At 36.4% G+C, this 15,486-nt stretch overlaps 1 protein-coding gene across 1 annotated transcript in view; it reads left to right on the top strand.

Moving 5' to 3' along the window:
* Positions 1 to 369: 369 nt before the first annotated feature.
* LOC127678095 (vomeronasal type-2 receptor 26-like) overlaps positions 370 to 15,486 on the top strand; it is a 31,217-nt gene continuing 16,100 nt past the window's right edge. Inside the window, exons 1-4 of the mRNA XM_052172901.1 lie at positions 370 to 587; positions 1,757 to 2,054; positions 6,995 to 7,804; positions 15,201 to 15,425. Of these exons, the coding sequence (XP_052028861.1) occupies positions 373 to 587; positions 1,757 to 2,054; positions 6,995 to 7,804; positions 15,201 to 15,425 (1,548 nt within the window). The 5' untranslated portion in view covers positions 370 to 372. The remainder of the gene's footprint in view (positions 588 to 1,756; positions 2,055 to 6,994; positions 7,805 to 15,200; positions 15,426 to 15,486) is intronic.

The following is a 15,486-nucleotide window of genomic DNA, read 5'->3' as shown; positions in this document are numbered from 1 at the left end:
CTGTGAGTGTATACACCCCTCAGGTGTTTTAGTAAACTTCACACATTTTCTTAATTGTGTGTTTTCCTACTGAGAATCAGGATTTCCAGGTGCCAAGTGAGAGATTTCTGAGACCTTGGAGACTCACAGTGACTCTGTGAAGGGGACATAATCTAGGGCTAAAAAGGTATAAATAATATTGGACTCCAGGGAACTGAGGGAGTGTTTGGATACTGGTGGGCTTGAACCAGGACAAAACAATGCTTCATAAACTTGATCCACATGAATCAACCAGACATCTTTTACCAGTTTGTTGATGTGCTCCCACGGATGAATAGTACAAGATTCTCAACTGAACAGATATCTGGGTTTTATCAATTATTTATCAATGTTATGAAATTATTCATTGCTTTCTCTCTCCTGATTGTCCTCATTCAATTCCAGGAACAAATTTCTTGTTTCTCCTTAAGTATACCTCCTTCTCTTGGCTACTATCAAGATGGGCATTTTGTTATTGGAGGACTCTTTTCCCTCAGAGTGACTGCTAGAGACAAAAGAATTAAATTTGGCTTTAATGATACAATGTCTATACCAGAAGCTGTTATTATGTAAGTGTTTGACTTTTCTCTTTAAAAAAATAGAGTTTCAGGATTTCTCACATATAAACAAGATATATTGATCTGACTGTACTCTGCTGTTTCCCTTGCAATGTCTCCTGCCTTCAACTTTATGGGTTCTCTCTGTCTGTCTTTCTGTCTCTCAGTCTCTCTCCAATTTTAATGTATTGAGTTTATTTAGGCATGCCAGTACTGCAGGAGTATAGGGCATTATCTAGAGTCTAGACAAGCTACTAGACAAACCTCCTAATGAAAGTGACTGTCCCTTCCCCAATAGCCACCAAATGCCAATAGCTACTCAGTCATGACTGTGTGTGTCTCTCCCCTACACATGCTGAATTCTCTTAAATATGTAAGAAGTTTTTGAAAGCACTTTGCTGTCAAGACCAATTTGTCTTTTTAATTATGTAGTGTAGTGTGTTGAGAAGATTTTAGTTTTCCTGTTTAAATGTACACTTGACACTATTTTTTTTTTAGTTACTATTGGTGAACAAGCACTGTGTATTTTCCTGAGGTTTATCTTATTCTTCAAAGACTGCATGAAAACTAAGTTTTAATATTTGCTATTTCCCACATGCTTTACTCTTCCATTATATTTCTCAGACACAAATTGTACAATAAATATTGAAAAATGTACATTTGATAGTATGTGGTGGTGCAAAAGTTTAATTCCAAAACTTGAGAAGCAGAGGCAGGTGGATCTTTGTGAGCACGAGATTAACCTAGACTGCATAAGGAGTTTAAATTAAACCTTGGTTGAATAAGCGAGATGCTGTCTGAAAAAAATTCAAAATCAAAATAAACGATTTAATAACAAGTTATATTATGAATCTTCTTTTTTAGCACAATTATCTCCATATTTTTAATGCTGAGGAGACTGCCTGTTTCTTAGAATATCATGTACAATTTTTATATGAATTAAGGTCTTATAAATAAAAATGCAGAATTTGAGAGGTAGAATGGGAGGAGGTACATAAAATAAAGAGAGGGAGGTTAAGAATGTAATTATTTTTTAATTTTTGCAATAAAATATATAAATTAATATAAATAATTATATTACGTAAATTAAAAAGAACAGAAATTAATTAAAATAATTAATTAATATATTTAATTAATATAAAAAGAACAAAAAAAATGATCTTTCCAATTTTTCCTCCCAGGGATCTCACCAAAAATTATCAGCTCATGTTGGCAATGGTTTTTGCTATAGAAAAAATCAACAAGGACCCAAATATTCTATTCAATATGTCCCTGGGATTCTATCTCTTCAATGTTGACTTTTTTGAAACAAAGGCTATGGAAAGTTCTATGGCTTTGCTCTCAGGAGAGAGTCCCCCAATTCCTAACTACAGCTGCAGACCTGAGAAGACTGATAAGCTGGTTGCAGTGATAGGAGGCATTTCAACAGGAATATCAACTCAGATCTCCCGAGTTCTAAGTCTCTACAATGTCCCACAGGTACACAAAGTATCTTGCTTCCTAGGTTAAAGATAGTAAGATAGTAATAAATGCTAATTAATTCAGTTATTGATTATTGATGAGGTATGGGACTGCTCAATAATTTACTATTTTGTTATCAGTTTTACCTCTGAAGTATAATATTTTCTTAACATGAAATAATGTTAGTAAAATAAATTTAATTTCAAAATCTTCAACATTGAAAAAAATATAAGTAAAAGTAATGACAACCTGTATTCTTTCCACTCCAAGAAAATTTCTTTTGCTATTTTCTCTTTTTAATACTTTCTTTTGTATCCAGTTTTAGAGCATCACAAAGCATGAAAGCTAGATTAATTCTATGCACATATGTACACAGTAACTACTATGAACATATTTCTGATTATTTTACTGTGGTATCAGCTCAGATTGCCATATAAGATTCTTTTATACTAAGAAGTGTGGGTCAGACTTACTCTGGCAGACATTTGGGCTGTTTGTAATTTTCTCCTGTTGATAGGAAAGTGTTTATTTTTGTCTTTGTTTAAAAATCTTTCTGTTGATCAGTAATTATTTCTTATAAACAATGCTAGAGAGGTAGCATTTATAAGACAATTGCATCTTAATTAGTCATAAACTTGGAAAGGTTTACTTAGAAAGTTTGCAAATAACAATGATCCAGTGTTTAATGTTTCCTCTATGCCCTGTGGGGTAACTTAAATCTTAGTAAAATGAATGAGGCTGCCATGCTGTTTCATTTTTATTATCAATTTTTACCTATATGTTTATTTTTAGACACATTCTCACTATGCAAATTTGCACAGTCTTGAACTTCCTTTGCAGCCCAAGATAGCATTAGGGAGATCCTCATGACTTTGCTTGCCCAGGGCTGGGATTTTAATCATACTCCAGCATGATTGACTAGATTTTTATTTTTATAAGACTTTATGAGTTATTTTTTAAAATATTTGTCATTTTATTTATTTATATTTCAAATGTTTCCTCCTTTCTTAGTCTAACCTCCCCAAACCCTCCTTCCCATCCCCCTTCCCCTTTGACTCTAAGAGGGTAATTCTGCAACCACCCACCCATTCTGGCCTCACTCCTCTAGCTTCCTCCTTTACTGGGAAAACAAGCCTCCACAGGACCATGTGCCTCCCCTCCCTTTGGTGCCAGATAAGGTATTCCTCTGATACATATACAATAGGAGCCATGGAACCACCCATGTATATAGCTGTTTCCATGGGATCTCTAAGGAGTCCGGTTAGTTGATACTGTTCTTCATAATGTGTTGCCATCCCTTTCAGCTCCTTCAATCCTTCCCCTAACTCTTCCACTGGGGTCCTCAGGTTTAATCCAATGGTTGGCAGTGAGTTACTGTCTCTGTCTTCTCTAGGTGCTGGCAGAACCTCTCAGAGGACAGCTGTACTACCTTGAGGGTAGTTCAGTGATGCCATCCCTCTACTTGGGGCCCTGTCTCTTTGGCTAATTCTAATTCAAAGGAATTCTGTACTTTTTGGCTAATATCTACTTATCACTGAGTTTATACATTTTGAGGTATGTCCTCTTAGGTCTGGGTTACCTCACCAGGATGATATTTTGTAGTTCTATCTACCTTCCTGTAAAATTCATGTTATCCTCCTTTTTAATAGTTGAAATTCAAAGTTTACACTTTCACCTATGGCTAGCTGGCTGCCTGTGGCTATAGAAACTTACACACATAGTGTAACACAAGTTCAATATACTCACAATGTCCTGAGACATTTTTATCATTTCTTTTAGTAATCCCCTCACACTTCTTAAGCATGAACTGTGGAGCTGTCAGTGCTGTATTGTAGACCATATTCTATTCATGTTTCTTTAGTTTTATCATGTTGGCATTTTTGTTAGTGTTTTTCTGTGTAGAATAAGTACACCATCTCTAGTGTATTTAAATGAATCCCTAATATATGCAAATCATTCCAACTTTACCTGTGACAGATAATCCCTTCTTTCAATTTCTTGTCTTCTCCAGCCTAAGTGCTGCATGTCTGTTCTCAACTAGTTCTGTGTGTTAGGTCCTCTGTATGCTGAATCTTACATCTTTCATTCTTGATTTTCACATTTTCAGAGCACATTCTTGAGTTGAGGAAAAATTGCAAAGGTTGTTCTGTGATGGGTTTTCACTTGACTTACCTGGATAATAATTTTCATCAGGTTTATTTAGTTATCTATTTTTACTTTCAGTTTTTTTCTCCACATTATAAATTTTCTCCACCTAATGCCTGTTTGCTAAGTTCTATTTAGATTTAGAATTGATTCTCTTTTTGCATGTACCTGCTTGTGTGAGCCTTGTTTATGATTTTTTTGTGAATGTTGGTTATTCTATGCAACATATGTAACTTATGCCATTTTTTTTATTCTCTTTGTTTTCTAATACTGAGGAATTATGGCATCATGGAGGTTCTATAGTTGTTTGTTCTGTCTCTCTCTGAGTCTCCCCCTTTCTGTCTCTATCTCAGTGCCTGTCCCTATCTCTCTTTTTCAGTGTGTTTGCCTGTGTGTTTTTGTATGTGTGCATGAGTGTGTGTTTGTGTTTGACCATGTGTGTGTGTGTGTGTGTGTGTGTGTGTGTGCATGCTCATATGGGTGTGCATGATTGTATGTGTGTTTGTGTGGTATGTGTCTCACATATGATGTTATGTCAGGACTGTGTAGGTAGGCATATCAGGAGAAGTGATATTCTTCCTTCATCACTTTCTCCACTGTTGTTTAAAATCAGAGTACTGAATGAGAAGCTTGAGATTTTGAGCTGATTCGTCAGAAAGCTCTATGGATTAACCTGTCTCTATCCTGCTATGTTAGGGTACCAGCACACATAGCCATGTCTGAGTTGTTATGGGGTTTCTGAAGATTCTACTGCAGGCCCTTCTGCTTGTAAAGCAAGCACTTCAAACTCAGTGAGCCAACTTTCAGCTTCATGATTATATAAATAATGTGTGTGTGTGTGTGTGTGTGTATCATATACCTACAATATAATGGATTTGTCATAAAATCATCATACATGTACAGCATCATACATTGTTCTTCAGTCTCCTCAGCTCTGGCTTTGACCGGCTAGACTCTACAGTTATAATTTGATGTTGAGTTTAGTTTCTAGACATCAAAACAGTGAACTAAATCTTCCCTCTATAAACTACCTGAGCCAAACCTCTTCTTACCTAACTATTCATTTTCTTGCCATTGTGACCTCCATTTTGACCCCTTCTTCTGAGGCAACCTCATCCAGGTCTGTTCACTTTCCTGCAGACTCTGTGAGGTGTTGTCACTCCACATTCTCAGCCAGCAGAGAAGGTCAGTGTTAGATTATCAGTCCTCTCCTGAGAGTACAGTCTGCCACAGCCCTCTGAGTCATAAGGAGTGACAAAGTATAGCTCTTCACTTTTTTCTGCCCATATCTGTGAGGAATAGCATCTTCCTGAGAGTAACACCTGGACTTGTCCTGTATGCCATTTGTGGAGAAAGAGGAACACTCATCCACTGCTGGTGGGGTTGCAAATTGGTACAACCACTCTGGAAATCAGTCTGGCAGTTCCTCAGAAAACTGGCCACCTCATTTCCGGAAGATCCTGCTATACCACCTCTGGGCATATACCCAGAGGATTCCCCAGCATGTAATAAGGATACACACTCCACTATGTTCATAGCAGCCCTATTTATAATTGCCAGAAGCTGGAAAGAACCCAGGTATCCCTCAACAGAAGAATGGATGCAAAAAATGTGGTATATATACACAATGGAATACTATTCAGCCATTAGAAACAATGAATTCATGAAATTCTTAGGCAAATGGTTGGAGCTGAAGAACATCATACTAAGTGAAGTAACCCAGTCTCAAAAGATCAATCATGGTATGCACTCACTAATAAGTGGATATTAGCCTAGAAAACTGGAATTCCCAATACATAATCCACACATCAAATGAGGTACAAGGAGAACGGAGGAGTGGCCCCTTGTTCTGGAAAGACTCAGTGTAGCAGTATAGTGCAAAACCAGAACAGGGAAGTGGGAAGAGGTGGGGGGAGAACAGGGGGAGAGAAGGGGTCTTATGTGAGTTTCGGGGAATGGGGGGCCAGAAAAGGGGAAATTATTTGAAATGTAAATAAAAAATATATCGAATAAAAAAAAGAATCCTGGAACCCATAAAAGAGCATATATTTAGTAAAGGACTGTTTTTTTTTTTTTTGCCAGTATTAGATTAATGCAAGTGAGTCATTTCATATAGCAGATTAGGTAATTAATGCTGTAGCCTGCTCCCTTTCCCAAAGGTGATGCCCTAACGTCTATAGGAATAACAGTATAGACAACTCAACTGAAGTTTTCTGGTAAAAAGAATAGCAGCATGATTGGGTGACCTGTTAGAAGAGACTATAACAATCACTGAGGTAGAATGTCAGACTCCTAACCTAAGCAAGCTTATTTTAAAATAGTTGATTATGAATTAAAAGAAAAAAAAACTTATTAACTTCATTAGTGGATTTTACAATACTCCATAGATTCTGTATTTTGTTTGTTTGTTTGTTTTGTTTTTTGTTTTTTGGGGTTTTATTTTTGGATTTGTGACATCAAGTAAACAGGCCTTTAGTGTTAATATTTCTCCACTTCTATTATCAGTAAGATTAAAGTTTTGAAGTGACAGATTTGCAAATGGTTGTGTTTGACTGGTATTACCTGAGTGGAGATCAGGAGATAGACACTCTGTGGCCTTTTTTTTTTTATATGTTCTATAAAAGGACAAAGGAAAAGGTACATTTTGTGTATGCAGTGAAGAGTAAGTGACATAGGTAAAAAATTGGTATTACTTAGTACAGTTATTTAACTGTCCAATTTCTCCTAGAGTGAATAAGCAGAAAAGGTAAACCAATCCATTTGAAAATAAACTTGATTGTCATGACTTATATAGTAACTTTCTTTCTGTTCAGATCAGCTATGCTCCTTTTGACCTGAGTCTTGGGAACAGAGTCCAGCTCAAGTCCCTTTACCAGTTTCCTGTGCACAATGCAGCTCTGTACCAGGGAATTATTCAACTGCTGCTCTACTTCACTTGGGTCTGGGTTGGTTTGGTGGTTCCAGATGATATGCGGGGAGAACTCTTTATTAAGGAAATCACAGAGGAGATGATCAACCATGGAATTTGTGTTGCATTTGCAGAAAAGGGTCCAGTATTTCCTTCTTTTGTTGACATAGGCTGGTACCGATTAATAATACGTCTCACATTGACACGTGTTGTCATTGCATTTGGTGACACTCATGATTTTCTGACACTTGTCTCTCTCATCATTTCTTGTGCTACCTTTGGTAATATCTGGATCACAACTTCTGATTGGTATACTACAGTATTACCCTTTAATCAAAATGTAATTTATACATACTTTGGTGGAGCATTATCATTTTCAGTTCATAAGGATGAAATTCTGGGATTCAAGAATTTTCAAAGAAGTGTTCACCCTAAAAAATACCCTCATGATATCTTTATCCAGCATGTGTGGTCGATTTTATTTGAATGTCCACATTTGTATGAGCATGGAGTAAGGAAACTAAGTCAATGTGAGCAAAATGGCAGCCTGAGCACAAGATCTCTGAATGTTTGGGATATGAATACCTCACCCTTGAGCTATAAAGTCCATGCAGCTGTGTATGCCATTGCTCAGGCACTTCATGAGGAACTGTCACTCAGTGTGAATGGAGATTCATTGGATCAAGGTGGACTCCAGGCTCCTCTCCCATGGAAGGTAACAATAGCTACGTTAATGCTCTCTTAGAGTATTGGGCCCTGGGTTTTAATTTCTGCATTTTGATTCATGATCTGTCATAGTTAGTGTTAAATAAACATTTCCTATGCTAGTATGCTTCTTTATGTTACTATCTCCTTCTCAAAGTATTCATGTTTATTCAGTATCATAAAGTAGCATAAAGAAATAGTTAGAAAAAAACATGTCATAGGGTTTAAAGTTGAGCTAACATTTCTATCATAAGTCAATATGCCCATGCTGTTGAGAAAATGATATTTCTTGTTTAAGCAAATTGAAACAAATAATATTTAAGTTATTTAATTTTCACATTTTTTTATTACTCCTTTTAATGTTCTGTGAAATAATGATAATATACAACAGAGGAAACTTGTACAAGGATAAATGTGGCATATTTTAAGGATTTTAGGTACCTTTGATGCCAAAAGTTTGTTTGTTTTGATAAACAGACCCTAGAAGAAGACATAGCTTTTATGAGACTAGACAGTATCATCCATGACCATTCTCCAGCCTACTTCTTTGACTTCTTGCTGTTGTTGTGATCTATTGTACTTGGTTCTACCTTAGTTCTCTGCACCACACAGCTTCATATTCCTTGCAATCCAGGCTGTGTCTTTCATAGGTTGCCTCTCATGTCCTGAGCCTCAAATTAAACCAGTCATTCATTGGTTGAGCATTCCCACACATTCTGAGCCACTATTTCCCCAATACATCTTGCAGTCAGTAGAGATTGTGAGTCCAAGGTTTGGTGAATTCGTTGGTGTCAGACATGTACCACTGGAAGCCTTGCCTGCTTACATAAGATGGCCAGTTCAGGTTCCATATCCTCCCTTACTAAGTTCTCACTAAGTGATCTTCATAGGTTTCAGGAAGTTCCATTTCACTAGGATTGACATCTACTGTAAATGCCCTAGTATTCCATCTCTCTCTGTGTCTTTCTGACTATACCCTCTCCCTGTGTACTGCCCTTCACAATTTTTTTTCCTTCTTGTTCCTATCTCCACCAACCCCTCGTCTACCCAACAAATCTTTTGCATTCCCATGGATATTCATTTGAGCAGTCTACCTCCAACCCCAAGAACTCACCTTGATACTTACACTCTCCAGAGTAATATTACATTATGTAAATGTACCAAACTCTCTTTTTCCATTCTTCCATGGAGAAACATCTACTTTGCTTCTAGTTTCCTGATACGTTAAATAAAGACACTATGAACTAATTTAGCAAGTGTCCTTGTGGTAAGATGTAGTGTCCTTTGGGTATATGCTCAAGAGTGGCATAGATGGGTCATGAGATACATAGATTCTCAATTTTCTGAGGACACATCATAGTTATTTCTATAGTCGCTGTATAAATTTGAACTCCCTTCATCAATGAAATTGTGTTCCCCTTGCTCCATTTCCTTGCCATTATGAGTTGTAACTTTTAACATTTATTTTAGCCATATTGACATGCGTGCAAAAGAAGCTCAAAGGAGTTTTGATTTGCATTTCCCTAATGCATAAGGATGTTGAATATTATTTTCATATGATTCTCACCACTTTGAGATTTCTCTATTGAGAATTCTCTGTTTAACTCCATACCTAATTGTAAAAGTTAGATTTGTGGTTTGTTGATGTCTTGTGTCTTCAGTTCTTTATATATTTTGTGTATTATATCTCTGTCAGATTTAGAGTTGATAAAAAAAATCCTTTTCCATTCTGTTGACTGCCATTTTGTCCTATTGATGCCCTTTGCTTCTCAGAAGCTTTTTGCTGTCATGAGCTTCTATCTTTATTCTGTTTAGAAAGTTTCTCCTGTGCTAGGGTGTGTAGAATTAAATATATTTTGGCAGCATGTTCCACACTATCTTCCCTAAAGGTCTGGGTTCTCAAATGAAAAACACACACTCAGTCTTTATAATTTAATATGTTTTAAACTGTTCAATGGTTGGGCCACTTGCTAAACTCCATTTGGCATCCACCTCTCTCTGATAATCCAGAGTTATCATGTTCACTACTTTTTCTTCTATCAAAGGTTGGTTTCCAGCAGTTATGTGCATGTAAATTTTCTTATTTAAAGAGTTTTTTCAAGAACAAAATTACCATTGATATTTTAAGAATTTATAAATATTTTCAATGCTAATCCCTATTTATCCTCCATAAAGTTCAGTGTTCCATCAATTGCATTTTAATGTGATGATCATCATTTAACCTTAATTTTTGAACAGGGCTAATATGGATCTAGTAGCATTCTTCAACATGAAGATAGCCAGTTAGATCAGCACAATTTTTGAATATGCTATCTTTTTTTCTATTGTGTGTTTATGGATCCTTTATAAAAAAATAAGGTGTCTATACGTGTGTGCATTTATTTCTGTGTTTACAATTTGACTCCATTGCTCACCATGTCTGCTTTTATGAGAATACTTTGTGGTTTTCATTATTACAGCACTGTGGTCCACTTCAAAATTAGGGATGGTGTTACCTCAGGAAGTTCTTTTACTCTTTATTATGTTATTCACCTAATTCAAGAGGGCAGGAGTTCTTTCCTTCTTTTGGTATGTTCCTAGTTTTCCTTCCAAGACTTAAACTTTTTTCATTCAAGTCTTTTGCTTCCTTGATTTGGCTACCCCAAAGTACTTTATATTTTGTAGTTATTGTGAAGAGTGTTGTTTCCCTGATATATTTCTCAGTCTGTCATTTGTATATAGGAAGGCTACTAATTATTTATTTGAGTTAATCTGGTATCCAGGCACACTGCTGAAAGTGATCTTAGCCATACAATTTCCTGTAGAATTTTGGGGTTTGCTTATATATCCTATCACATTTTCTGTAGTAATGATGTCTTGAATTTTTATTTTCTTGTCTGCATCCTTTGATCTTCTTCGGCTAACTTACTATGTAAGGTCCAATTTATTAATAACATCTCTTAGCTCCAGTATTTATTGAGCTTTTATCAGGTTGACTCATGCATTGCTGATAGTGGGTGGGGTATTATAGTCTCCTACTACCGATATGTGAGATTGATGTGTGATTTGAGATTTCCTGGTGTTCTTTTAATAGACTTGGGTTTAGATGTTTGTGGTATAGTTGTTGAGAATTGGGATGTCATATTGGTGAATTTGTCCTTTGATGAGTATGAATGTTTTTTCCCATCTCTTTTGAGTAATTTTGTTTTGAAGTCTATTTTATCAGATGTTAGAATATCTATTGTCCATTGACTTTTAAGTCCATTTGCTTAGAAATCCTTTCCCCAACCCTTTAATCTGATGTAACTACTATGTTGATTTTGAGATGTGTGTCATATTTGCTTTGAAAGGGTGAATCTTCTTTTCATATCCATTCTGTTAGCCTGTATCTTTTTATTGAGGAATTAAGTCCATTGATACTGAGAGATATCAATGATGCTTCTTGTTTTTATCAGGTGCCAGAAGTGGTTGTATGTGTGAGTATGAGTGTATGTGTGTCTGTTTTCCTGCATACTTCCCTCTTTTTGTTTTTCTGCTGTGAGGTTATGAATTTCTTAGGTTTTCCTTGGTATATTTTACCTTCTATTGTTGGAGATTTCATTTTAGCACAATTTGTGGCAATTAACTTGTGGTCAGATATTGTTTAAATTTGTGTTTATCACAGAATATCTTGTTTTCTCCAGCAATGGTGACTGAAAGTTTTGCTGGGTTTAGTGATCTGGGCATCTGTGGTATCTTAGAGTCTACAATGTAATTACCTAGATGTTTCTGGTTTTAGTGTCTACACTGAGATGTTTGTACAATTTGAATACATCTGCCTGTATATGTTACTTGGCCTTTTCTCCTTGAAGCATTTATTATTCTATGTTCTATATGTTCAGTGTTCTAATTATTGTATAGCAAAGTGAGTTTATTTTCTGATCCAATCTGTTTTATGTTCTATATACTTCATGTACATTTATAGGCATTTTTTCTTTTTTTCTTTTTAGGAATTAGGCAATTTTTCTTTTTTGAGTGTGTTAAATATGGGCATTTGAGCTAGTATCTTCTCCTTGTTCTATTCCCATTATCTTGATTTTTATTTCTATTAAATTTGTTCTTTCTCAGTGTCCCATATTTCTTGCATGTTTTGTGTCAGGGACACTGACTCTCCCTGTGGATTTCATGTCAACTAGCACACAGTCAATTCTTGACAGCTTTTTCTTTGTCTGGTTGAGTGTAGTATTTTACTCTAATTTGTTTCTGTTTTATTTTTTATTTTTTCTGTATGATTTTTTATTATCTATTTTTATTTTCTATATTCTTTGTTTACATTCCAAATGATTACCCCTTTCCCAGTTCCCCCTTCCCCACATGTCCCATAAACCTTCTTCTCTCCACCCATTGTCCAATCACATCTCTCCTTTTTCTCTGTCCTCATACTCCCCTCAAATGCTAGATTAAGCATTTCCAGGATTAGGACCCTCTCCTTACTTCTTCATGGGAGTCATTTGTTATGCTAATTGTGCCTTGGGTAGTCAGAGCTTCTGGACTAATTAACATCCACTTATCAGAGATTGCATTCCACGTGTATTCTTTTGTAATTGGGTTACCTCACTTAGGATGATATTTTCCAGTTTCAACCATTTGCCAAAAAATTTCATGAATTCATTGTTTTTAATTGTTGAGTAGTATTCCATTGTGTAAATACACCACATTTTCTGTATCCATTCCTCTGTTGAGGGACATCTGGGTTCTTTCCAGCTTCTGGCTATTATAAATAAGGCTGCTATGAACATAATGGATCATGTGTCTTTATTGCATGCTGGGGAATCCTTTGGGTATATGCCCATGAGTGGTATAGCAGGGTCCTCCAGAAGTCTCATGTCCAGTTTTCTGAGGAACTGCCAGACTGATGTCCAAAGCAGTTGTACCATCTTACAATGCCACTAGCAGTGGAAAAATGCTACTCTTTCTCCACATCCTCGCCAACACTTGCTGTCTCCTGAGTTTTTAACAGTAGCCATTCTGACTGGTGTGAAGTAAAATCTCAGGGTTGTTTTGATTTGCATTTCCCTAATGACTAATGATGTTGAGCATTTCTTAAGGTGCTTCTCAGCCATCTGAATTTCTTCAGGTGAAAATTCTTTGTTTAGATCTGTGCCACATTTTTAATATGGTTATTTGGTTTCCTGTGGTCTACCTTCTTGGGTTCTGTTGAGAATTCAAGAAGTTATACCCCAGGGAACCAAATAACCCTTTCATCATCCCAGACCTCAAACTTTACTACAGAGCAATAGTGATACAAACTGCATGGTATTGGTATAGTGTCAAGCAAGCAGATCAATGGAATAGGATTGAAGACCCAGAAATGAACCCAAACACCTATGGTCACTTGATCTTCAACAAAGGAGCTGGAAGCATCTAGTGGAAAAAAAATAGCTTTTTCAACAAATGGTGCTAGTTCAATAGGAGGTCAGCATGTAGATGAATGCAAAATGATCCATTCTTATGTCTTTGTACTAAGCTCAACTCCAAATGGATCAATGACCTCCACATAAAACCTGACACACTGAAACTAATAAAAAAGAAACTGCGGAACACCCTTGAGGACATGGGCACAGGGGAAAAGTTCCTGAATAGAACACCAATAGCTTATGCTCTAAGATCAAGAATAGAAAAATGGGACCTCATAAAACTACAAAGTTTCTGTAAGGCAAAGTACAGTGTCAAAAGGACAAAACATCTACCAACACATTGGGAAAGGATCTTCAACAACCCTTAATCTGACAGAGGGCTAATATCTAATATATACAAAGAACTCCAGAAGGGAGAACCACGAGAACTAAATAACTCATTAAAAAGTGGGGTACAGAACTAAACAAAGAATTTTCACATGAAGAACTTTGGAGGGCTGAGAAACACCTTAAGAAATGTTCAACATCATTAATCATTAGGGAAATGCAAATCAGAACAACCCTGAGATTTCACCTCACACCAGTCAGAATGGCTAAGATCAAAAACTCAGGAGACAGCAGGTGTTGGTGAGGATGTGGAGAATGAGGAACACTCCCCCATTGCTGGTGGGGTTGAAAGATGGTGCAACCACTTTGGAAATCAATCTGGTGGTTCCTCAGAAATCTGGGCGTGACACTTCCAGAGGACCCTGCTATACCACTCCTGCGCATATACCCAGAGGATTCCCCAGCATGCAATAAGGACACATGCTCTACTATGTCCATAGCAGCCCTATTTGTAGTAGCCTGAAGCTGGAAAGAACCAAGGTGTTCCTCAACGGAGGAATGGATACAAAATATGTGGTATATTTACACAATGGAGTACTATTCAGCGATTAGAAACAATGAATTCATGAAATTCTTAGGCAAATAGATGGAGCTGGAGAACATCATACTAAGTGAAGTATCCCAGTCTCAAAAGATCAATCATGGTATGCACTCACTGGTAAGTGGATATTAGCCTAGAAACTTTGAATACCCAAGACATAATCCACGTATTAAATGATGTCCAAGAAGAATGGAGGAGTGGCCCCTGGTTCTGGAAAGACTCCGTGCCACAGTATAGGGGAATACAAGAACAGGGAAGTGGGAAGGAGTAGATGGGGGAACAGGGGAAGGGAAGAGGGATTATGGGACTTTCGGGAATCGGGAGCCAGAAAAGGGGAAATCATTTGAAATGTAAATAAAGATCATGATCATATCCTGCATTGTGTTGGGGTCTTTTGGGGGCTTCTTAGCTGCCACAAGGATATTTTATATATAATATACTGTAATACCTCTGTTTAAATTCTTTTTAAATTGCATTTTACTTTGTAACTAGCTTAAAGTTGTATCTATATATGACTTCGTCATAATCTTCAGGTTTGGTTAACTTACCCTACCCTATTTTCTCTGACTCCCATACACCTTTGCAGGTCTCCATCACATGTTCCTATACAGTTCTGTAACATAAGTGTTCTTCTTTTGCTTCCTTCCTTATTTACAAATTTCATATTTTAAAATCTGAAAATTTTATTTTATTTGAACTTTCTTGAGTTATGTATAGTGGTGAAAAATTGTGGCTTTTCTGAAAAACTCTTATGCAAAAGTTTAAACAAACTCATTCAAATCATTTTTAATTTTCATAAGTTTTTCAAATTGTAAATTTCAAAATTTAGAATCTGTCTGTCAAAGTCATTACTGAGTGACTGAGAAAAGTTTAGAAATAAAACCTGAGTAGTGGTGAGAGATTTGGTGAAAAGCATATAACTATATGAATGTCTTCATATAGTCTTACATATACTAGCCTTATAATAAATATTTGATAAATGAAACAAAAATCAAAGCCACAGGGACATACATTTTGTCAAAGAGACGGCAATTATAGTAACCAGGTTTATTTGCATCCCAGTGAGTTATACTGCTATTTCTGACAGTTATTTTCTCTTTTAGCTGCATCCATTCTTACAAAAGGGCAAACTTGGAAGAAGCAACAATGAGGAGAACATTGTGAACCAGGAAGATTCAGCAACTAAGATTGACATCTTCAATTACCATTCTCTGCAGAGTGGTACCAAAGCTCAAGTGAAAGTTGGCGAGTTTCTGTTTGAATCTCACAGTGTTCAGCATCTTTCCCTAAATGAAAAACTCATAAATCTGGATGTATACAACAATCAGGTGAGTATCTTTAAAGTCAGCATTTGTGTAGAAAAAAAAAAAAAAGGAGGAGAGTGTGCAG

Source organism: Apodemus sylvaticus, chromosome 2 (genome assembly GCF_947179515.1).
Source record: "Apodemus sylvaticus chromosome 2, mApoSyl1.1, whole genome shotgun sequence".
NCBI classification, from domain to species: domain Eukaryota; kingdom Metazoa; phylum Chordata; class Mammalia; order Rodentia; family Muridae; genus Apodemus; species Apodemus sylvaticus.
The sequence above is the reverse complement of the archived record's forward strand: the minus strand, read 5'-3'. Positions and strand labels throughout refer to the sequence as shown.